Below are 24823 nucleotides of genomic sequence, written 5' to 3'. Positions count from 1 at the left end.
AAATGAGTTAACCCATCATCTTAGGAAAGCCCAAGCAACCAAAGAAAATATCTATAATCTCCAGCACTTAGTTGGAAACAAGAGCCACGATGAAAGCCAAAATATCCATGTATGTAAGCTACTAAGAAGCTCCAGCACATGGGCAAAAACAAACATCAAGGTAGAACACACAAAGAACTAATGGGTATTAGCGTGCACAGAGCAGAATCACCCTTCAACCCAATACCCTTACCAATTTCTTTCTCCTACCAGCTCTTGCCACGGAAGAGGGAAGGAAAGAAGGTGAGGAGGTAGTCCAAAATAGGAGTTCAACACTGAAGTAGTTGCAGGAAGACCTTAGAGCTTCCAAAAATCTTGTCTTTTTGTGTTTGGACAGAGGAAGATTTCACAAAATGGGATGAATCAAAAGGAGAGAAGAGAAATGAAAGGGGAAACTTGGCAAAATTGGAGAGAACCCATTCGGGTTTCTTGGGAAGGAGGAGCTTCTAGAGACTATAAAAAGGGCTATTTCCTACCCATCATCTCAACAACCCACATCCAGAGAGCAAGCATTATCTCTCATCCCTAAAGCCCTGCAATTTCATACCCTATTCCTCCATCTCCCTCTTCTGGCAAGCCATTCCAGAGTCTGACATAGCTTTTGTTAGGTTGCCGAAAAATTACTCAACACACCCATTTGTTCTTCCCATCTCTCTCTCTCTCTTTCTCTTCAACGATCTTCTCAAAATACCCTTCTCCTTTTACCTTAAACCCATGTTTCTCATAGGAAATCACAGCCATCTCTCTCTCTTTAATGCCAAACTCATAACTACTTTGCTTCCATGCCACAAGCCTCTCATGCCAAGCATTTATCTGTAAGTGACTGTTGGTTTCATTGGTGAAGAAGACCAAGGTGTTTCCTAAGGCTCAACTACCCTTTCAAAACACTTTTGGGGTCTGATCTTTGAACTCATACTCAAGGCGCAATTTCATACAATTGGCTTTTTACAGCAGCCCAGGCCTATATGTAGCTGCCGAAACGAAAAAGCCCCTACATAAATTGGCAACTCTGCTGAGAATCAGGCTATTATCTTCACCTATGCTTCCAAGAAAGAAGACCAGAAGCAATATCATGGCTTCCCAAGACGGACCAGACCATGGTGACTCGGAATCAGGGCAAAATGCCTCTCCTAGAGAAGAACATGCAAGTAAGGGAGCTTTTACCCTTTCAGACCTCATTGTAGCCATCAATGCTATGGGGGAAACCCAGAGGGAGATGGCAGACACAATCAAAGAGCTAAAAAGCTCAGTCTCCAAGCCAAGCAAAGAAAATAAAAGACCTCCCCAAAAGGAATTTGCTGTTGCTGGAAAGGGGTCTGAACAAAATGGGCCATCTTTTGTCACTCATGAAGATGTCATTGCCATGCTAGATAAGGAGCTGAGTCAAAGCCAGGAGGATTAGAAATATGTTCCTCAACCACCGTATCCATCAAGCCTACTCCAACAACCGTATCCCAAAGGTTATAAGGCACTAAGCATCGTTCTTTTTGACGGAAGGAAAGGAAGCCCAAAAGAGCATGTCAACCGCTTCATTGATGCTTTGGGTCCGTCTCAGAGAGTTTTCGAAAAGCCTTACCGATCGTGCTTATACATGGTACACAACATTGGCACCAGAGTACATTTGCTCTTAGGAAGTGTTCACCTGTTTTGAGTTTATTCCTGAGATGGAAGGGCAAAGTTCCCCACTGCCTTGGAAACCATTGATTGGTCAACAAGTCAGCTTTCTTTAGTGTATGAGCGTACCACTATTAGCAATAAAGATTCTAGCAGACTTCTTTAAAATCGATAACTTGCGCCCCAAGTTACTGATTTCTAAACAAACGATTATGAATTTGGGTGGGGAATATCTCCCAAATAAGTTCTTTTTCTTACCTCAGACTGGTGAGGACTTCACAATTTATCCCAGTATAAAATTGGTAATTCTAGCCAGAGTAATGAATAATAAAGTGGACTGTTTTTAGACAGAACTGCTCTTTTCAGAGTTACAAAGGAAGAAATCAACTCTAGAAAAGCAAAAAGAAAGCCAGAACTCCATTCCTGTCTGGATAGAAGCTTCTGATCCGGGCTGGACTGGGTATGTCTGAGCTAGACTGGACTTTTAACAACTTCAACTGCTCAGTTTCAGCTGTAGGTCGATACCAAAGTTCAATTTTGGTAGAGCTTTAATCTACTCCAAGCTTTGGGAGGCTTTTGAGCTGGCAGAACTACAGCTTTTTTGTTTGAAGGGACAGAAGTGGTCGTTCTTAAGAACCTAATAAGCTGAAAACTGCACTGTGAAATTTGTTGAGGTTTTCATACTTGAGAAAACTCAAACTCTGCTTGTCTTGGCTTTTGTTGAACCAAATTCGTAACGAGAGAGATCTCGTTTTGAATGACTTATTTCTTTAAGTCTGAACTTTGGGAATTCTGATCTAAGACTGTTTTTTCTTGTGGTTTAAGTGAGCTTTTGGTTGATTTTTTGGTTGTTTGTTTGATTGATGAAAAATCGAGTCCCCTATTCTGTTCACCCTCTCTAGTATTTATAAGGAAATGCTTTGGAGTAAGGTTTCATTCTTCTAACAATGGGCGGCAAAGATTTCTCAAAAGATCTTTTTATTTTTAAATGCAAAGAAAAAGAAAAGTTTTAATCAATTCTGGCAGATAAGCTCTCAATAGTCAGTTCTCAAGATCATTTCCCTGTTTTGCCTGAAAGAGAACCTATCCCTTTTTTAATTTCCAACTGCCCCCCTGCGAGAGCTCAAACCGTGATGGTTAGTTTGATTCTCAGTTTGAACAGCTCCCTGTCTCCTGCTTATCTCTTTTTGAAAGTATGACCTGTTTATTTTTTGGGAGAATCACCCTTTTGTTGGAGTAGAGGAAAATATCTCTAAATATTTTATACATAAAGTATAAGGGTTTGATCTTCTGATGGTAGAGATTTTTAGAAAGGTCTTCTCCTAGTTCGCCTGCTTTTGATTGACATACTTTATCAAATTAGTTGAAAATGTTGACTTTTCAAATGTCAAAGAAAAGAGATTTCTCATGGGTGGGTCTGTTTTTATTTTCTTATTTCTTTAATCATGCTGGGCCTGCTCTGATTTTTCTGGAATCAAACCAAGGGCTGGTTTGCTTTTTTTTCTTTTTCAAGGCCCAAGTTTTTGTTTTGCCACCTTTTAATAGATCCTGGGCTAGGTTCTTTTGGATTTCCTGTTCATTTTGTAAAGTCCAGGTCTGGGCCCGTAGTGCTTGGGCGGAGTGTATAATCTTGGCCCAATTCAAAGGAACATTGGTGGCTGGTTAAAAAATTGCTATGGGCTTTGTGACCTTGGGCTAGGTGTGCCAAATTAAGCCCAAACAGGAAGATTTGGCAGGCAGGTTTTATAAGAAATACTTCCAGCATAAGGAAAGAGTTACTACGACTAAACTCAACAACACTTGCCAAAAGCATGGGGAAGACCCTGTGGACTTCGTGCTCCGATTCCAGGACCTGGCTCTAAACTACTATGATGAGAAAGATGAGGAAGCGCTTGTTGAAATTTGTATCAGCAACATCATAGCAAATTACAGAGTCTATCTCGAGAATATTGGCGTCAGCTAATTTTCTCGACTGTTGGAAGCAGTAAGAAAAACAAGCATGTCGGTCAAGCTAACTGGGCAAGAAGCTTGGAAGAGTGAAGAGGAAGAAGCACACTAGACATTAGATGAGGATGACAAATCATCTAGTGACTACAATTCACGCAAAAGAAAAGACAAGGAGACGTACCCGCCACTGCCATGGAAAGATGAAGAATTCCATGCCATTCTTGATACAATGTTTGTTCATGGTGCAATCGAACACCTCAGGCCCTACAAAGTTCCTACAAGAGAGGAAAAGGGTGATCCTAGGTACTGCCGTTATCATCAGTTTGTGGGTCATCCAACCATCACTTGTCAAACTTTGAGGATGATATTGCACGCTGAGATACATTGCGGAACTCTTGAGCTACTCTTTAAGAGGCAAGCTATTGACGAAGACCCCTTGTTGAAACGAAGGGGGAAGGAGATGGCTACTGTCATTACATGCTTTGATGACTTGCTCGACGACGATGCATTGTGCCACCCGTGGAAGAATGACTCAAAGCCATCGGAGACTATTTGGGAGCCTTACGAAAACATGGAGAAAGCTTACTGGCATAAATATTCAAAATCCTCGAGCTATAACACCCCATGGTTGCTTGCTAATGGATGGGAGAATGGTTCCAACAGCGAAGTATCCACATTGGACATGTCGGAAGAACGCCAATCGGGGGATTCATTTGGTCAGCAAGATTATCAAGAGACAGCTGTCGTAACCTCTCATAACCTCACAAAAGTTGAAGAAAGTGTGATGGGTTATGAGCTGCAAATCACTCTATGATCAGTTGGGTTATGAGCTGCATGTAAGTAAAGCAGCAGCTGTGGCTCTGTTAAATATCTCTATAGAGCATGGCAGCCTAGTACAATACATGCTGAATACATGCCAACCTAAGCCACAAGCTTTCATGCTATTGAAAGTCATGCACACTCCTTGACCCTTTCATACTTGGGGGCTTGATTGGATTGGAGTATTCATCAATGCAAAGTGGCTCAAATCCTTACTACTGCTGAGTTGCTTTTGCACCTATCCTTTTGTTTTTGGCTTTTCAAATTTATTTCAAAGAATTGCTTCTGTGTTTCACCATATGCTTTCACAACTTTTATAGAATGCACCACTATTATAGCATGCCAAGGTGTAAGATGATATTTGCAATGAGAATGAAGTATTTTGAAGAAAAAAAAAAAGACAAGCAACTTTTCTTTACAAAACTAAGCCTCTCAGTAGCAACTATACCAAGCAAAGCCACTTAGATAGGATCCCAAGCTGTTAACAAGCACCATGCACAAACAATATTATGTGTCAATCTTAAAATAAAATTTTTTTAAAAAAAAGGGAAGGTCATGCTATTAAGTAAAATCATCCTAGGCCTTGCAATATTTGAAGAAAGTGTATGTGTTGGGGTGCTGTGAAAGAAAAATCAGATCACATAAGGAAGGCTTTGTGGAAAAAAAAAAAAAAAAAATATATATATATATATAGGCAATGGGGCAAACACTTTTGCGATCCTGTAAAAATTGCCAGCATTACCTTGCACCTACCACAACCCAACCTATTAAAATCTCAAGCAACTCATGCATTTCATTGTTTCCAACTAAGCATACTGTATAGAACAAGCTGGAAATCATTATCTCAATGCATTCCAAACCTCAACAATTCATGCATTTCATTATTTCCAACCAAGCAAAGCATACAAAACAGGCCGAAACTTAATATCTCAAGATCATACACCCTGCGGTTTCAAAAGGAAAAGCTACTATGCACCGAGCCAGCCAGCCCCCAACAACAAAGAAATGCGACCTGCAAGGAAAAATAAGGACATGTGTTAGAGAAAGATGGTGCTGGAAGATATAGCCTTGCTACATTATATATATATCACGGTGCAAACAAAGAGAATTCGATACCTCAACTATATCATGGTGCATGACTAGAAGAAGCGGAGAGAAATGATCCTTTCAATGTTTCCACCACGCACCAAGCTCCATTACCAGTAGCTCATTTGTCAAGGAGAAGGTCTCATAGCTTACGACACTGGCTCTCTAATTCTTAAGGCTCAACGCATTAAGGACAACTCTTGCTTAAGGGGATTGGGCATACATCTGTATGCTACAAGCAGCTTTTGCTTTAAAAACAGCGCATGATATAACTTCTTCTAAGTATCAAGCGGGAAGTCCACGCGAGGTCCTAATAAGAGACATGCTCAAACCCTTTCAGCACAATACTGTAAGGTCGAAAACGATGTTTCCTTTGCAACCTTCAATCATTCGCAAAACATCTTCTGTAGTTGAGTCTGCCAACTCTCAATCGAACCACTCTGGCCAACCCTTAGTGATGCTGGGTATTGAAAAAAAATCAAGTGGCCGCTAGAAACATGCCTTTTTTCTATAGAACATCTGGAAATGAGAGTAGCCTCCAAAGCTTACCCAGTGCCTATGATCGAGTCTTGGCAAGTGTTTCTAAGCTATGAAGGTAGTCGTCCCTTCTTCAACCCATCGTACAAAGGGAAATAGGCCATCACTCATAACAGAAGTCATTGTGACTTATTACGTGATTCCCTGCAAGAATTGCCAACAAAGAATATGCTGCAAAAAAGGCAAAGCATCTCTGTGTTAAAGCCAAGTAATCTCCACACTAGCATGCAAGCAATATGAACTTCACAAACCAAGCCAAGTAAGCTATCTCATGTCAAGCGAAATGCATAAACAAAAATATTTTCGAGGCATCATGCAATCTATTACTCGAGCTCATGGCAAGCAAAATTCTCGTTCCATGATCGACAAGCAATTCCCATGGCAAGCAAATTCTATCCCAATAATGCAAAAATTCAAGCATTGTGAAACATACATTATGTAAGTTTCTTAACAGCCTTTTTCCTCACAACATAAAACAGAGTCCAAAATCAATCACGCAGGTGTCCACAAGAAAAACAAGCCTAGACCAAAGCATCAGTCTATGTCTACTCCTACAACGTCAAATGAAGAACTCACGATTTCAGCAAATGGGCTGAACTACTACTGAAAGACCAAGATTGAAGCTCAAATGCCCAAGTTATGAAGCCGGTGCGCTCAAAGCTTCCAACATCAAGGAATGCGACACAAGCTTTCGGCGTCTCCCATTTCCTATGCCAGAGATATATAAACCTACAATCAGAATGCAGTGCATCACCCAAAGTTTTGCCTTTTGGCTAGCACAAAGAGGCCTAGCATGCGATAAAATGAAGAAAAGAAAAGGGAGTAATCCATATTGGTGACTCCTCCGCACGATTTCGGCCAAGGCACCCTTCCAGCAACTTGCCCGAAAATTGACGCAAACCCTGCCTTTTCTAGCAACTATGTCGTGGGTACTCTCGTCGCGGCGACAACAAAGAATGGATAGGTCGAGAGGTTTGGCGCTTGGCTGCCAAAACAAGAAAAGAAAAACCCCATGAGGATGAAGAACCCAACAAGCCCCACAATAGATTCAAGAAATTGCAAAGAGGAAAGGCAATACCTTTTTAATCACCTCAAAGGACAGCCTCATATGCACCAAGAAAGAGAGAATTGGGAATTTTGGAAGAAAAGTCTGCACAGAGACAATATCTTCCAGCAACGGCAAGTGGGTTTCTTCGCGCAGGAAATGACGGAGTCAAGTTTGGCTTGACCGCCCTTCCAGCGGCTGTAGACAGGCGGTTTTTCTTGATCTCACTCTATTTCTCGCGCTTTGAGTTTGTTGGAAGAAGAAAAGGAAAAAGAAGATGAATTTGATGGGGAGAGAGTTACTCTAGTGCGCGTAAAGAGGAAGGAGAAGAAGGAAGAAATAATAAATGAAAAAGAGGAAGAAGGAAGTTGGTATCTGGGAAAGCACAAATAACTGCTGGAACTTATGAATTTGATTTTTGGGTCGGGTTTAATTATTCTGCCCATTCCAGCACTTATCCATGGCCTTAATAAATAAGGGGGCTAATGTTGAGGCCCAAAAAATCCAGGGTTGGGTCCAAATAAATTTACGGCCCAGTGCGACACCTTATTAAGAAAAGACCCGATTCGGAGCAATGCTTGCACAAGCCACGACCATGTGCCATGCCAAATAAATATGCAATCCATCACGCTACGAATTAAAATGAGCCTATAAAAGGCACTGGCTCTACAAGCCCATGCTAATTATTCCGTCAAGCATCATATCCCTTTTCAAAGCAATAAAATTCAAGGACACCGATCGACATGCAATGCTAAGCAGAAAACCCTTATTTTGCACCTGGCCACGCTACAAGCTTAAGTGGGCCCAAGCCACGTAAATGCCCAGAGCTTGCTGAGTGGGTTGTGGTATGAATGGTAACGAGCTTTCATGAGGCCCATTGATGAGCCGAGAAATGGAAGTTTGGGCTGCTTGGGAGCCCCAAAACTCAAGCCCATTTATTGAGCCCAAATATGTGGGTAAGAATAAAAGAGAGAAAAAAACCCAATACTTAAGGAAAAATTAGCCAATCATCTCAATAAAATAGCCTATCACTTTAGGAAATTAGCCCATTTCCTTAAATGGGTTAACCCATCACCTTGGGAAAGGCCAAGCAACTAAAGGAAATATCTATAATCTCCAGCACTTAGCTGGAAACAAGAGCCACGATGAAAGCCAAAATATCCATGTATGTAAGCTGTCGGGAGGCTCCAGCACATGGGTAAAAACAAACATAAAGGTAGAACACGCAAAGAACCAATGGGTATTAGCTTGCGCAGAGCAGAAACACCCTTCAAACCGACGCCCTTACCAATTTCTTTCTTCTACCAGCTCTTGCCATGGAAGAGGGAAGGAAAGAAAAAAGGTGAGGAGGTAGTCAAAAATAGGAGTTCAACACTGAAGCAGCTACGGGAAGGCCTTATAGCTCCCAAAAATCTTGTATTTGTGTGTTTGGACAGAGGAAGATTTCACAGAATAGGATTAATCGAAAAGAGAGAAGAGAAATGAAAGGGGAGACTTGGCAAAATTGAAGAGAACCCATTAGGGTTTCATGGGAAGAATGAGCTTCCAGCGGCTATAAAAATGGTCATTTCCTATCCATCATCTCAACAACCCACATCCAGGCATCAAACATTATCTCTCATCCCTGAAGCCCTGCAATTTCGTGCCATATTCCACCATCTTCTCCCATTTTCTCTTCTGGTAAGCCATTCCGAAGTCTGACATAGCTTTTGTCATGCTGCCAGAAAATTACTCAACACACCCATTTGTTCTTCCCATCTCTCTCTCTCTTCAACGAATCCTCTCAAAATACCCTTCTCCCCTTACCTTAAACCCTTGTTTCTCATAAGAAATCACAGCCCTCTCTCTCTTTAATGCTAAACTCATGATTGCTTTGCTTCTATGCCACAAGCCTCTCATGCCAAGTTTAGTATTTATCTGTGAGCGACTGTTAGTTTTGCTGATGAAGGTAACCAAAGTGTTTCATAAGGCTCAGCTACCCTTTCGAAGCATTATTGGGGTCTGATTCTTGAATTTAGACCAATGTTCAATTTTCACACATTTGGCTCTTTACAGCAACCTAGGCCCGAAGTAGCTGCCGAAATGAAAAAACCCCTACAAGGGTATATTCATTTAATTTTAGGGTTGATTTAGCAACACTCTATTTTTTCATCACATTTAAATGTATTAATGGTTTATGATTTGTCTAATTTTTTTTCAAGCCTATAATGAAAATTAGAGAGTGAAAAAAGGGCCTTAACTTGTAGATTAGTAGTCTTAGGTTCGAATACCCATGACACTTAGTCGTGTGTGTATATGAGAAACCCTTTTTTCTTTAGAGTTTAGACTATTGCTTATATTATTAAAAAATTAAAATTAAAAATGAGACCACTCGTATCAATGAAATATACGGTAGAGTGGCATAAAGCCACAGTTTATATAAATATATATATAAATTGTTTCACCATGCACTAATCACTACTAGAAAAGGGGTATAAAGCCACAGTTTCCCTAGCCACAACATGCCAATTGTGGTTATTGAAGAGACTTTATTTCAAAATTTTACCAAATTAATCCAATTAGATTTGAGCACAAAATCAATCAAGGAAAGAAGGAAAAGAAAGTACACGAGATTTGTACTTGGAAAACCCCCCCAACGATCCTAAAATCTTGAAAATGTCCTAAAATTTCTCATCGGTCTTTTATCTTTTAAAGGGTAGCTCAGACTAGGTAAATTGAGCACAATATGTACTAGTAAAGGCCCAATAATTTATGCAAAGTAAGACAAGAAAGACATAATAATTCAAGCCCAATCAATCAATCTGTTATGATATACTGTGTTAAAATTTCAGAGAGACATACCGTAGGTCACTACTAATGAGTTCAATACTGATAATATCTCCAACTTAATCACGTGTTAACTCAGGGATCAAAACTTTAGGTAAGTGAAGAAAAGGGAAAAAGTATTATGTTCTTTTACTAAAATAATATTATATTGTGCAGAATCCTATAAAGAAAAACAAGTATTTGGCACAAAAATATTCAATTAATGAAAACACATTTTGGTTTTAAAAAGAAACATGTTTTGGGGCAACCTGTTGTTCACGTTTTCGCAGGGTTGCCTTGTATTTTTATGTGTTTAACGTAGACAACTGTGGCTACATGACAAATCACATAATTGTAACCTAGTGGCTAGTACAATATTCTCTCACTACATGACAAAAACTAACCCAGTCGCTATGTAATTTCTTATAGTAAATAATTGTGGAGCCCACATTTCATAAATAATAAAAAATTACCAAGCCCTTTGTGCCTAATCCAAATTTTCTATAAATATAAGCCCTGCTTGGTCACTCTCTCCCCTCCAGTTGAAGCCCTTCTATAAACCCAACACCACCCACCAAAACCATTGCAGCTTCCACCATGGAAAATGGTTCGCAGCGGAAATGGCAGTTTGGAGGGAACGAAGAGCTGAACACGGCGGCAATCTCCGTCCGCGGAGCTCTCGCGATGCTAATGAATAATGTTAACAGCCCAGATGACGGTGATCATCATCCGCAGCGGCCGACCATTATGCTGGGCCGCGGCGACCCTACGGAGTTCCGGTCATTCTGGACTACTCAGTCGGCTGTTGACGCCGTCACAGATGCCCTCCAGTCCTTCAAGTTCAACTCTTATTGTCCGACGGGCGGTGTCCTTGAGGCAAGAAGGTATGCATGCGTATGTTCTGGCTTAATCTAAGCTTGGAGACTCATTTCATTAATTTGCTGCTTAATTTGTTATAATTTTTTTACTCAAATCCCTTTTAAATTTCACGTACGGTTACATCTTCTCCGTCTATGGAGGGCCAGACTTACAATGAAATGGACAATTTGCAGTGAAAGGGCCAGACTTACTCCAATCCCTTTTAAAATTTTATTTTGTGGATATTGGGTTGAGTTCATTCTAAATATATAAATATTTATTTATTTATTTATTTATTTGGTACAACGTCGTCTTATTTCTCTGTTTTAAAGTTAATATTCCATTATTTAAGAAAACTGAACAATATGCTAATAGTGTTTTTTATAATTTTTATAATTTATAAATATAGTATTGTATATTTATAATATTTATACACAGCCACTCGTGAGTGGTGACCCCACATATACATGCCTGCCAGTCAGCGAATATGTCATTTTTTATGGCAAAAACACCACTACCAAAAGCCAAATTGGATTTGATTTTTTTTGTTGTAAAAAATACAAGGGAGGAGAAGAGACCCGTGTTCTACTTGCTTGTCTATGGTAGTCTCAAGTCTTGCAAACGTGACTATTATTTTTAGTTTTTTATTTTTATTTTTTATTTAATACAAGCTACAAGGGAGGGTTTCTTACACATACATTATCATGATGTTATGGAAGCTCAAACGTCAGATCACTAGCCTACAAGTCATTTAAGAGACTAATGTTCGTCTTCCAAAAATTAATCACAAATAGTTTACACGGATTCACTCATTCTCTATAGAGATGATCGAAGTGAAACTGAAAAATAATAAGTAATGCTAGATTCAAAAAGCATTGGAGACACATATTGCTATATCATATAAATATAAATATAAATATAAATATAAATAAATATATATATGCAGATATCTGGACGTTATTATCGTACAGATGCTATATACTTTCTATTACCTTTCCTTGTTTACAATGGTATCCGCACGATAATAACGTGCATACATTTAGATGAGAGAATAACTGTATATATGTGTGTGCGTTTATTATATTTTGAAGACAAAAACTATAGCTAGTATGAAACCAACCATTTATCTAATTTGAGGCATATATAAATGATGATCTCTTTAATTTATAGTTAATTAAATATAATGAAATTGATCATGCACTTATATTTGTGATTTCTAAAAGGGCTATTGCAGAATATCTCTCTCGTGACCTCTCGCACAAGTTACTAGCGGAGGATGTATATCTCACTGGTGGATGCACGCAAGCAATTGAAATCATGGTATCTGTTCTTGCACGACCTGGTTCCAACATTCTGCTTCCAAGGCCTGGTTACCCTCAGTATGAAGCTCGGGCGTCTTTCGACCACCTTGAAGTACGCCATTTCGATCTTCTTCCCGAAAAGGGTTGGGAAGTGGATCTTGATGCTGTCGAAGCTCTTGCAGATCACAACACTTCTGCTATAGTTATCATTAATCCTAGCAATCCTTGTGGAAATGTTTTCACCCACCAGCATTTGGAAAAGGTGTGCATATATGTAGTTTCGTCCCATACACACTATCTATGTAAAATGTTCTCTTGCCATATATGATGATTTTGAGTCTTGTGACCATTGATCAGTTTGATTTTTGCTATAACATGTGATTCAGATTTACAGTCTGACAAGAAATCATTACTGAATTATCTATATTTTAACTACTTGAAAATTTTATCTATCATTTTCACTTGTTGGTATGAGTGTTAGGGCTGAGATTTGGCGTATTATTTTCTATGAAGTATACTTCAATGAAATCTTACTAATTCTATGTTTGTATTTGCTAAAAACAGATTGCAGAAACAGCGAAGAAACTGGGCATCTTTGTGATTTCTGATGAAGTTTATGGGCATCTAACTTTTGGCAGCAACCCTTTTGTGCCTATGGGAAAGTTTAGTTCCACTGTACCGGTCATTACGCTTGGCTCCATATCGAAGACATGGATTGTTCCTGGCTGGAAACTTGGCTGGATTGTGAAAAATGATCCCAAGGGCATCTTTGATAAAACTGGGGTATACTTAAATTGTTGTTCTTTGTCATTAATATTTTGCTTGACTAGCTTATTTATAAAATGGTGTCTCTCTTATTATTAATAACAGACCGAATTGGGCTAGACTTATTTAAAAAATTCAAAGCCCAAGTCCGGCTTATGGGCTGGACTTGAGAAAGCCCACCGAACAGGGCCGAACTAAGCCCAATAGGCCTGGCCAAAATGAGCCTATTTTATATTGTTTTTTTTATATGAATTTTTTTTTTGTCGAACTTTTTGTTTTCTATGTTTCCTTTTTTTCACAATTCCTTTACATTTGTCTATATCTCTATTTTTTTCTTTGTTCATAACTTCATAGTTCTTTTTTTGTTTTTTGTTTTTTTTTTCCCCATAAATATGAAGATTTAGATATAGTTATATCTATGTGAAGTATTTGTCATATTTTATAAACTTAATTTGTCCCAGATTGTGGACAGCATTAAGAACTATCTGGACATCACTACTGACCCCGCAACCTTCATTCAGGTATTTATTTCTTCAAGTACTTGAACTTTTTTTCTCTTTTTTTTTTTTTTTTTTTTTTCCTGAACTAAAACTTCAATAGACAAATATACATGCATACATATATATGTACATACATACAGTCATAAATTTACGTGCGTAGCTTCAAATTTTTATGTGTCCTAATCCATTCCCATGGGAAATATTTATTGTTAAATGATTCTCATTTTCAGGGAGCTATACCTCAAATCTTTGAGAGAACAAAAGAGACTTTTTTCTCCAACATAATTGGCATCATGAGAGAAGCTGCAGATATTGTATATGAAATGATTAAGGAAATCCCATGCCTTACTTGCCCACACAAACCACAAGGATCCATGGTCGTATTGGTAAATGATAGTTAAATAAATTTTTTGTGGGACTTATTGGATTGGAAGATACACAAATAGAGTTAAGCTGAAATTATTAGTGACAAATTTTTACAATAAACAGGTAAAGCTAAACTTATCAACACTTGAAGGCATTGATGATGATATACAGTTTTGTCTGAAGTTGGCCAAAGAGGAGTCAGTGATTGTTCTGCCAGGTAAAAATAATTGAACAACTTGTGAACTTTCCCTTACTCAATAATATTGCACTCCGAGAACATAACATGTCAGACTGTAATTTAGCAACACGGTCAAATATATTAGATGTTAACTTGAAATGGTTTGCTTAGTTAGATATTCATTGATTCATATTTTTCAGGGGTCACTGTTGGACTGAAAAATTGGCTCCGCATTACTTTTGCTGTTGAGCTTCCAGTACTTGAAGATGGCCTTCAGAGCATAAAAGCCTTCTACCAAAGACATGCCAAGGAGCAATAGGATCTCTTCTTTTGTCTTCGTCACAGTCAAATTAAGCGGATGATGCTAATCGGCAACTTCATTGGATCCCCAAATAAACATGCAATGTAACAAATAAATGAAAACAATAAGAACAAGCTAGTACTATTGGTCTTGTCTTCACATGACTTTCTTGTATATATCCTTAATTTTTATGTATGTGTGCAACTACCTAAAAGAATGTGGGGTTAATTGCTCTAATGCCCTTTCAAAGTATGACCATATCCATATTAATCCCCATTGAAAGTAGGCTCGGCAAAGGGTCGTGTCGTATCAGTATTTTTAACAGGTCAAAAATGCTCAATCGGAACACATTCCTTTTATAAACGAGTTGTCACGACACGACTTGTGTAACCAGTTTAACAAATAAGTTTTTTAAAATTTAAATTTTTTTGGATAAAAATAACAATTTTCTAAACATTCCAAAATCACAAACAAATTAAATACAACAAAAATCCAAAATTACAATAAAAATCACAACCAAAATTCAAATAACTGTAACATTTTCAAGAGTTTTTTTTTAAAAACCTTCTGTATCTGCAAGAGAAACTCCATCAGCAACTTTCACTAAATCTTCAGTTTGAACGACAAACAATGTCAAGCATATTGGAGCTTGGGAATAGAGAGAGAGGTGATACAAAATGTTTGGGGTTGGTCAAATTTCCCTATATTTGCCAACTCGGAGACCTCCAATCCACCAAGGATGAATCTCCAAAGCTTTCGAATCTTCAATATGTCAGAGTTCCACCGAGGGAGTTCTGTCGAAGGTGAGGGAGTTCCGCACAAGAGGGGGGGGGGGGGGGTCGAACTATGCTTCCTTTTTTGATACAAGCAATAGTCTGCTTTAATCTAATCTAAATTATGGCGGGGGGTCAAATTCGGTGGGCAGAGTGAAGAGCACATCCGCTCTAGCCAACTTCGCTAAGCCCATGTTTGTGTGAACTATGCTTCCTTAAGTGATAGCAAATAAGCAAAGTATGTAGATACAGTTTTAGATATATTTCCAGTGCCTCTTTATCTTTTGTTTTTTCTTGATTATGTCAAAAACAGTCAAATAACTTCTCTGCGTCTTCTATGTTTGCAGGCTGATGACTATGTTCTTTGTCGCATCATAAATAAATTAGGGAAGGGAAGATTGTCTAAGAAATGAAGAATTTTTACCTTCAATGCATCTCTGTCTCCCTAAGGCCTCTAGAACTCTGTATTGGGCATTAGCCTATTCTTATATAATTGCTATGTAGATGGCGTATGGTATAAGGAAAATCATATTTGAGGTTGAAGCATTGGAGGTTTGATCCCCTCGAAGTGATCTAGTCGCTGGCTTCTAGAAGGAAGGCAATACAACTAATAAGGTAGCCTTGTTATGCTTTAAATGGCTGATCGATCAAATCAACCTAATCTTCTAGAAGGAAAAAGTTTTACATGGATGGGCAAAACTTGAAGAGCAGTTCATAATCTATCCCATCCCATGTGCTGCCACGTGTCTGGCACATGGCTTTGCCTAATCTCAACTTGATTACTTGATTTACTTGCTTTGCTCCATGCCTGCCCCCCCATGAGAATTTGTTGGCGCATGTTTATCTTTTGCTTTTACTGTTTGTGTGGGCTACTAAAGCTTCCTTATTTTTTTTTTTTTTTGCTTATTATCACAAAACGTCTTTAAGGTTTACAAAACTATTAGATTGCATCCTTAAAGTTTTTTTGTGTCATTTATGGTCCTCAAGATTGGTATGTGCAATCACAAATCGTCTCTGCTGTTAGGTTCCGTCAAAAACTTCGTTAGTTTGCTGACGTGGCATACATATATATCACAAAACATCCCTGAGGTTCACACACCTATCACAAATGGTCCTTACGAATTTTTTTAATTTTTTAATTTAAAATTCATAAAATTTTGATTTTCTTTTTAAAATTATTTATAAATGAAAAAAACATTTATAGAAGAATTTTAATCTTGAGGACCATTTATGAACCTTAAACCTTTAGTTTTTTCATTTTAAAATATTATAAAATTTAAATTATTTTCTAAAAACTCCATTAGTTTGTTGATGTGGCATATATATGGAACCCACATCTACAATAATATAGTGTCACATGTATTTAAATTCATAAAATTTTTAAAAGAAAACAAAAATTTTATGGATTTTAAATTTAAAAAAATTAAAAAATTTCGTAAGGACCATTTGTGATAGAAGCATGAACCCACAAAAATTATATATATATGTCACGTTAGCAAACTAACGGAGTTTTTGACGAAACCTAACGACAGAGGCTATTTGTGATCATGCATACTAACTTTGAGGACTACGAATGACACAAAAAAATATTAAGGATGCAATCTGATAGTTTCGTAAACCTTAGAGACGTTTTGTGATCATAAGCCTTTTTTTTTTTTTTACCTTTCTACTAAATATTTGTTATTAGGGTAAATTACTCAAATGGTCCCCAAATTTGTACTTGATTTACATTTTGGTCCCTCAATTAAATTATTAGTCCAAATGGTCGATTAACTATATATTAATTGCTCTATTGGTCCTACCGTTTAATTTTCTGTTAGATTTAACCAAATTTTAGGATAAATATGACTTTTCATAATTAACAAATAAAAATAGGGTTAAAATAAATACAAAATTAGAAAAAAATTAAAGAAAATGAGAAAAAAAAATTATAATCCTAAGAACAGACCCCCCCCTCCCCCCCCCCCCCCCATCCTCTTTCCTTCTGCGATTTCTCCTCCCATTCTCCCATGAATCTCAGCATCTTCAGCAAGAAATAGAGTCATGTGACTGGTGAGATTAAAGGGCGCTGTAAGCAAGCGCCCAGGAGGCACATTAGGCTGACCACCGCCTTTTTGGCCCAGCTTGGAAATAGCCGACACAGCCTTCTTGAAGGCCTTAGTGTTCAAAGTAACCCCATCACCCACTGCTGCAAAATCAGTCAAATTGAAAGCCACATGTCTCAGTTTTGGCATGGCTCTCACTGGAACTCGCTTAAATATTGAAAACCCATCTAAAATATTCCTCAGCCACACAAAAACTAATGCAAATGCCCCGATCCAAAGCACAGTGAAGAGGGTTTTGTGCGAGGACAAGAAGGTCGAGAACCAACACTTCAAGTCCAGCCTTTGGTGGTGGAACCGCCCGAGTGGTAAGTCTCCACCATGGTCAATTAGACTGTCCAACAATGTAAAGCAATGATCATTTTCCCAGATGAACTATTGGGTTGGCCCGATTTGATGCAGAAAATCGAATGGAGCTGTAGATGGGTGGTTGGGGAAGTCGGGGTGTTTGATTTTGATAGCATGAAAATTGTGGTGAGACGTTAATGTTGTTGGAAATCAGAGTCAGGCGGATTTGTTTGGACAATTTGATCACTTATGGGACAATTTATGGGACAGTAATTTGATCATTTATGGGACAATGTTTGCAAATACAAACTGCCCAGCCATCTTGGTGGAGAGGGGTTGATGTCCCATGCTACCCAGCTATCAGATTGGGAAGATGAAGAAGAAGAAGAAATCTAACGAAGAAGAAGAAGAAGAAACCCAGTCGTCAGATTGGGAGGAGGAAGAAGAAGAAGAAGAAGAGAGAGAGAGAGAGAGTTGATGGACGAAATGACCAATTTGCCCTCACATTTAACGGAAATAATGACAGAATGTAACGTTAGGACCGATAGAGAAAATAATATAGAGTTAATGGACCATTTGGACTAATTATTCAATTGAGGGACCAAAATGTAAATCGAGTATAAGTTTGAGGACCATTTGAGTAATTTACCCTTTGTTATTATTAGTTCACACAGCAATCTCTCTCCCTCCCTCTCTCTCTCTCTCTCTTAAAAAACAATACAAGTCAGTCTCTTAAAAATATGGAATGAATGAATGAAATTGTTAGTCAAAAGTAGGGTAAACGGCCGAAAACCCTCCTGAACTATCACGCTAGTAGAAATGTCAACCCCGAATTATTTTTCAGCCAATTTAGCCCTTGTATTAAATTTATTCGCCAACTTCACTCATGCCGTTAGCTTTTTCACAATTTCATCCAAATGCCCATCAAATATAAGGGTAAATTTGACATTTTATAAGATTTTTTTTTAAAAAAAATATTGAACAAGATATTGGGGCTTAAAATTGAAAATGAGGGGGTTGAGATTTCTCATTGGCAGTTCGCAGACGATACTATTTTTTTTCTTGGATGTTGAAGAGAATTGGGAAAATTTACTTGAGTTGCTGAATTTATTTTGTAAGATTTCTGGGTTGAGCATCAATAAAGCTAAATGCTATCTTCTAGGCATCAACTCTAATTGTGAGAAGATTTCCTGACACAGTCCTGGGTCTATCTCTTGGGGGGAATGCGAGCGCCCTTAAATTCTGGGATGTTGCTGTGGAAAAGGTGGAATTTCACCTCCAAAACCAGAAAAAAAACCTACTTATCTGGAGGTGGAAGTTTTACTCTAATTTAGGGAGAGGATGGGATAGATAGATTTCAAAGAAGGAAAGAAAGAAAGAAAGAAAGAAAGAAAGAATGTAATTACAAGTAATGAAATCTTCCGACAAATTCTCTTTAATAATTATGACCCTATAAAAAATTCCCACCCACACCATCTCACAAAATTCGTTGAGCAAAGGAAATTCATCATGAAACCAGTGCTAGTACGAATCATCTCACCTCTGAAGCATGCTGCAACAGCCACTTGAATGTCATGGGCGGTGGACTCACAAGATTAATGGCGTCTCCTCCTCCTCCTCCAGGGCGTTTTGGCTCCACCACAACCACCCCAACACCCTCGCTTCCAACCTCCTGCCTATTGCAGCCTAGTTTGGGTATGGTGGTGGTATGCGTGACCTTGTGCAGATTCTCTACTGGATTCTTACGGGCCAAGACGAAGTCGATGAAGAGATGATGTTTGGCTGGCAAGGTGGCTGTCGAGAGGGTTTGGGGGATGGGGTGGGGAAGAGGTTGATTGCTAGGGTTTTTTTTATTTTTTATTTTTATTTTTTTACTTTTTTATTTAAAGATTTAATTATTTTTAACGGAAAATTGGATGAATTACATGAAAACTAACGGCAGGGGGTAAATTGACCATTTAAAATAGTCTAACGGTTAAATTGGCTGAAAAAATAATTTAAGGTGGACATTTCAACTAGCGTGATAGTTCAGGGGGGTTTTCATCCATTTACCCTCAAAAGTATACGTGTTACTAGATAGAGACTTGTCTAGCTAACAGTTTTTAGTTGACAAAATATTCACCTTCAGTGCTTGTAGTTTATAATTTTGTTTGTTTTATAGGATATTTTGTGTTTCTCTCTTTTCGGCAAAGGTGGCCGATGGAAGGAACTTTTGGTCCTTCTTCTTCAAGTTGCATAGGCATTCCACCACCAAGCCACTGAATGGCTTGGATGGAAAAGCTTGGATGGATATGTTTTGCTTCTGACTTCTTATCAAGTGATTGATTGGCCAAGCAAGGAACCTTCTCTTGGCCTAGGTTCTTTCACTTCCTCGGGTTCGAGGATGGTTGGGCTTCGTATAGATATTTTTTGTGATTTTTATGTTTTTTTAGTAAAAACAATGCAAATAAATTAAGGACATGATTAAACTAAAAGACGATAGTTAAAGTGCGATAAAATATATCAAAGCAATAAATAAACGTAAAATAAAGCAAGAACGAAATACGAATGATAAACTAAATTAAACTTAATGAAAATGCGATAACAATGAAAAGTAAAGCAATTGAAATAAACTTGAATTTAAAAGACAAGATAATGTAAATTGCAAGAAATTAAACTTACACTAAGAAAATGAAGAACTTACTACACTAAGTACTTAAAAAGTAAAATCCTAAATCTAGGGAAAGAAAAGTGCAAGAAGAAAAATATGTTTGTGTGTTTGATGATGTGTGTCTTCTCCCTTCGTCTAACAAGGTTTATATAGGGGCATCCGCCAGCCCATGGGTTGACCATTAAATGGCCGAGGTCAACTCTCTTGAAACTCCTTCCTTCTGAGGCTCACTAAATCTGTGGGATTGCTTTGATTGAGAGAATTTGTTTGCTTGAGTTTCTTTTCTTTCAGAACATTCCGAATTATCATCACTCATCTTGATTTCTTTCCTTGTAAGGCCTCTGTCACGTGCATGCAGTGCTCCGAAAATCTTGGGTTTGAATCTATGGCTTGAGTTTGGACCTCCGAGACTTCATCTTGATGTCTGGTGGAACCTCGTGACCTTTAAGTTCCTAGAATTCTAGAGTTGGTTGACAATCCACCAAGATGGGTGGTATGGGAACTATAAATATTTGGATGTTGGGAATTCTAGATTTGGTTGAAAATTCACGGAAAGCATGGGAGTTTTGAGAAAACTGTTATTTAATTATCATATTTATTTATTAATACATATATAAATAAATTTGAGCAAGGCCATAGCAACGAAGAAACTCAAGAATGAGACTTGGCGTATGCGAGGAACCTCGATGGGTGATGGTCGCTTGGTCACAGATTGCAACGAGGAACCTCGAGCATGGGACTCGACTTCGGTAAGGAACATCCATAGCAGAACTCTCTTCACCAGAACTACCTTGGTGGAACTCCCTTCATGGAACTCCCTTGGCGGAACACCCTTCTGCGGAACTTACCTCAGTGGAACTCCCTCGACGGAACTTCCTTTCGCGGAACTCCCTCAGTAGAACCCCCTTCTACTGAACTCCCTCGGCGGAACTTCCATTCGTGGAACTCTGATAGATTGGAGATCCGGAAGCTTTGGAGATTCCTCCTTGGTGGATTGGAGGTCTTCGAGTTGATGGATATAGGGAAATTTGATCACCCCCAAACATTTGATATCACCTCTCTCTATTCCCAAGCTCCAATATGCTTGACAGTGTTTGTTGTTCAAACTGCAGATTTAGTGAAAGTTGCTGATGGAGTTTCTCTTGCAGATACAGAAGGTTTTAAAAAATAACTCTTGAGAATGTTACAGTTATTTGAATTTTGGTTGTAACATATTTAATTTGGTTGTGATTTTTATTATAATTTTGGATTTTTGTTGTATTTAATTTGTTTGTGATTTTGGAATGTTCAGAAAATTGTTATTTTTATCCCAAAAAATTTAAATGTTTAAAAAGTTATTTGTTAAACTGATTACACAGGTCGTGTCATTGTAACTCGTTTATAAAAGGAATGTGTTCGGGTTGAGCATTTTTGACCTGTTTAAAATACTGACACGACACGACACTTTGCCGGGCCTACTTTCAATGTGGAATAATATGGATTTGGTCATACTTTGAAAGGGCATTAGAGCAATTAACCTCACATTCTTTTAGGTAATTGCACGCATACATAAAAATTAAGAGTACGTACAAGAAAGCCATGTGAAGACAAGACCCAGAGTACTAGCTTGTTCTTATTGTTTTCATTTATTTGTTACATTGAATGTTTATTTGGGGATCCAATGAAGTTGCCGATTAGCATCATCCACTTAATTTGACTGTGACCGCTACTACAAAAATTGAAATAGATGACGGGAAACCACCGTCGTCTAGCAGGTTTTCCAACCGTCGTGAAATCGATCGTCATCTTTTGTACAAAAAACAATGACGGTTAATACCCGACGTCGTTAAGTCATTCAACGTCCAAATTTATTACTAACCGAAGTTTAATTACTATATAATTAGCCTAAAATGAAATTTTCGACAACATTAGACGATGGTTTTATGAAAAACGAGACGTCTAAGGAGTATTACATGTCAAGATCAAAAGAAGAACCAATATACAGATAATTATCCACGTCCCTAAATGAAGGAAAAAAACACTTGGATAAGCTAGAAATCATCGTGGTTAATTTATACTACGTTAAACAAACAAAGAAACCGATGTCTAAAACATAAACGACGTCGTTCACAAAAACCAACAGACATGTAAAGAAAATTACATGTCATTTATCTCTCAATAACTGTCGTAACCTGAAATAACCACATCCTGCAACTGACTTCACCGGCGCTTATGTATTTATCCACATCGCTAATTATAACAAAAACCGACGTGTTAAGATTTTTCACGTATGTTTCTTGCGAGACTCGTCGTTTAAATTTCACAAAGAAGGCCTTTTGATAGAGTTAGACGTCACTTTTTCTAAATAACCGATGTCTAAAAGATTTAAAATGACATAATATTAATCAATATCGATGTACAAAACAATCTCCCACATCGGTTTTTTTTTTCCAGAGGATGACGTTATAAATAGTATTGAAGGAGTCGATACGAAAATAACCGACGTGGAATATATATTCAACGTCCGTTTCATTAAAATAAAGGACGTGGTTAATTATGTCACTACGTCTAGAGATCCAACTGCTTGACGTTGTAATTGCTTACCATGTCGGTGTTGATTACATAATGACGTGGTTGTCCTTTTAAAATTCGCTTGTTTAACCCGCCTTGACATATGTATGCTCGGAGACGTCAGTTGTTTTAGGCTAGCCGACGTGTAGAACATTTGTCACGACAGTTAATGGAACTAAACGGCCTTTATTTTTCTCTTTAAACGACGGTTTATTTTAAGCAAACTGTCTTGATTTCTTTTTCATTTGTCTGTTTTTTTGTTTTGCCGTCTTTTGCCTTTTAAAACCCGACGTTGTTTTTATTTTAGACGTCTGTGTTTCCAATTTTTTTACCGGACCGTTGTACTTTACAGCTTTAACCCAACTTTTTTAATATTTGATTTGTCGTGCCCAAAGCCTGCATAATGAAAATGGGATCAGAATTAAAATGATGTACAGAATTATTAATTAATGTCATACAATTAACTGAATAACTAATGTCATACATTACAACAATCAATCAATCCATATATCTTCACATCCAGCTCTAATATTTTCATTCCCAAACTCACCCACTAGGTCATCAAATGTGTCAACATTTGGTATCCCTCTAGTAAACGGCTCACACTCAATTCTAGTATCACCTAGGACATCATCACCAATAACATCATTATATTCTCTATTAGGCATTGATAACACTACCGACCAATCATGATGCATTGGGTTGTCGACATAAAATACTTGTTTGACTTGAGAAGCCATAACAAATTGGTCATTCCTATGTCCAATTTTACTCAGATCTATAAGGGTAAATCCAAGTTCGTCGACTACAAGGCCCGAAGTGTTATCTACCCAATCACACCTCAAGACTGGGATTCTAAACTTATGGTAGCCAAGGTCCCAAATCTCTTGAATAACACCATAAAAACCCATATTGGAGACAATAAGGTTTTTATCCTTGGCACTAGCCACTTGCATAGTATGTGCAAGTAAATAAACTCCACTATTTTGGACAGTTCGCACATCATCTTGTGCCTTGGTGTTAAATTTAACACCATTAATAAGATAGCTCCTATATGATGGCACTGCCATGCTTGGACCAGCTGCTAGCTACCTCAAATTTTCTGATATGCCATTATGCTCTTCCCCATTAAGTTCACTTTGAACCTGTAAATTAATCATATATATATTAATTCAATCTAACATATAGAATGGAAGAAAATTTAAAGTTGAATATGCATGTCATCATTCAATAACTTATATATACCTTAAAGTGGAGCCATTGAATGAAAGTGCTATTGTGCTTATCTTGCAGCCACTTTGAAAGTGCTATTGTGCTTATCTTGCAGCCACTTTGTTCTCTTTCTAAATTTTGGATAAGTGGTCATGATGTGGATCATATGTTTCCTACATTGATACGAAAAAATCAAGCATTATGGTTCCTTGTATATAAGATGAACATAAGGAATAATAATATTTAAAATGGCTCCATATGGACAATAAAAGTCATACGTACTCTATATAAGGTAGGACTTCCTCCGTACTCTCCAAGACATATAGATGTGCCTGGTTTAACAAGTTCCGATCAACTAAGCTTACTGTGCAACCTGATCTGGCTTGAAGGCACTCCAACTGTACTAACATCAGATAAATGCTTGGTGCAAAACTCTACAGCTTCTTCAGTTATATACCGCTCAGCAATGCAACCTTTCGGACAAGTACGGTTTCGAACATACCCTTTTAGCACTTTCATATACCTTTCAAATGGATACATCCATCTAAAATATACTGGGCCACATAGACGAACTTCTCTGACAATATGTACTACTAGATGAACCATGATATCAAAGAATGAAGGGGGAAGGTACTTCTCAAGCAAACACAAAGTAACAACTACATCTTCTTCCAACTTATCTAGCTTGGAAACATCTACCGTCTTTGCACATATAGCATTGAAGAAGAAGCACAATCGAGTTATTGCATACCTTGCAGGCTTCTCCAAAACAGAACGAATTGCCACAGGGAGCAATTGTTGCATCAAGGTATGACAATCATGAGATTTAAGTCCAAGAAGTCTTGAATCTTTTAAAGATACAACATTTTTTATATTTGAACAATAACCTTCAGAGACCTTCATACCATAGAAAGAATTGCAAACTGCTCTTGACAAATTCCAGGGCCTTGGAGGCAAGCGAGTACGTCTTTCTCCATACTTGAGTTGCGAATAAGTTTTGACCCTCATGTTCAATAAATCTAACCGAGCAGCAATCCCATCTTTATTTTTTCCAGGGATCTCCAGTAATGTACCAATGATACTATCG

At 37.9% G+C, this 24823-nt stretch overlaps 1 protein-coding gene across 1 annotated transcript; it reads left to right on the top strand.

Moving 5' to 3' along the window:
• On the top strand, positions 10420-14411 carry LOC18766018 (probable aminotransferase TAT2). Its single transcript, XM_007198767.2, has 7 exons — positions 10420-10776; positions 11974-12313; positions 12616-12834; positions 13278-13337; positions 13547-13702; positions 13806-13899; positions 14061-14411. Exons 1-7 carry the CDS (start codon positions 10490-10492, stop codon positions 14177-14179), a joined length of 1275 nt encoding a protein of 424 aa, XP_007198829.1. The 5' UTR covers positions 10420-10489; the 3' UTR covers positions 14180-14411.

This window comes from Prunus persica, chromosome G3 (genome assembly GCF_000346465.2).
Source record: "Prunus persica cultivar Lovell chromosome G3, Prunus_persica_NCBIv2, whole genome shotgun sequence".
In the NCBI taxonomy this organism is placed as follows: domain Eukaryota; kingdom Viridiplantae; phylum Streptophyta; class Magnoliopsida; order Rosales; family Rosaceae; genus Prunus; species Prunus persica.
This window is presented reverse-complemented; position numbering and strand designations above follow the sequence as displayed.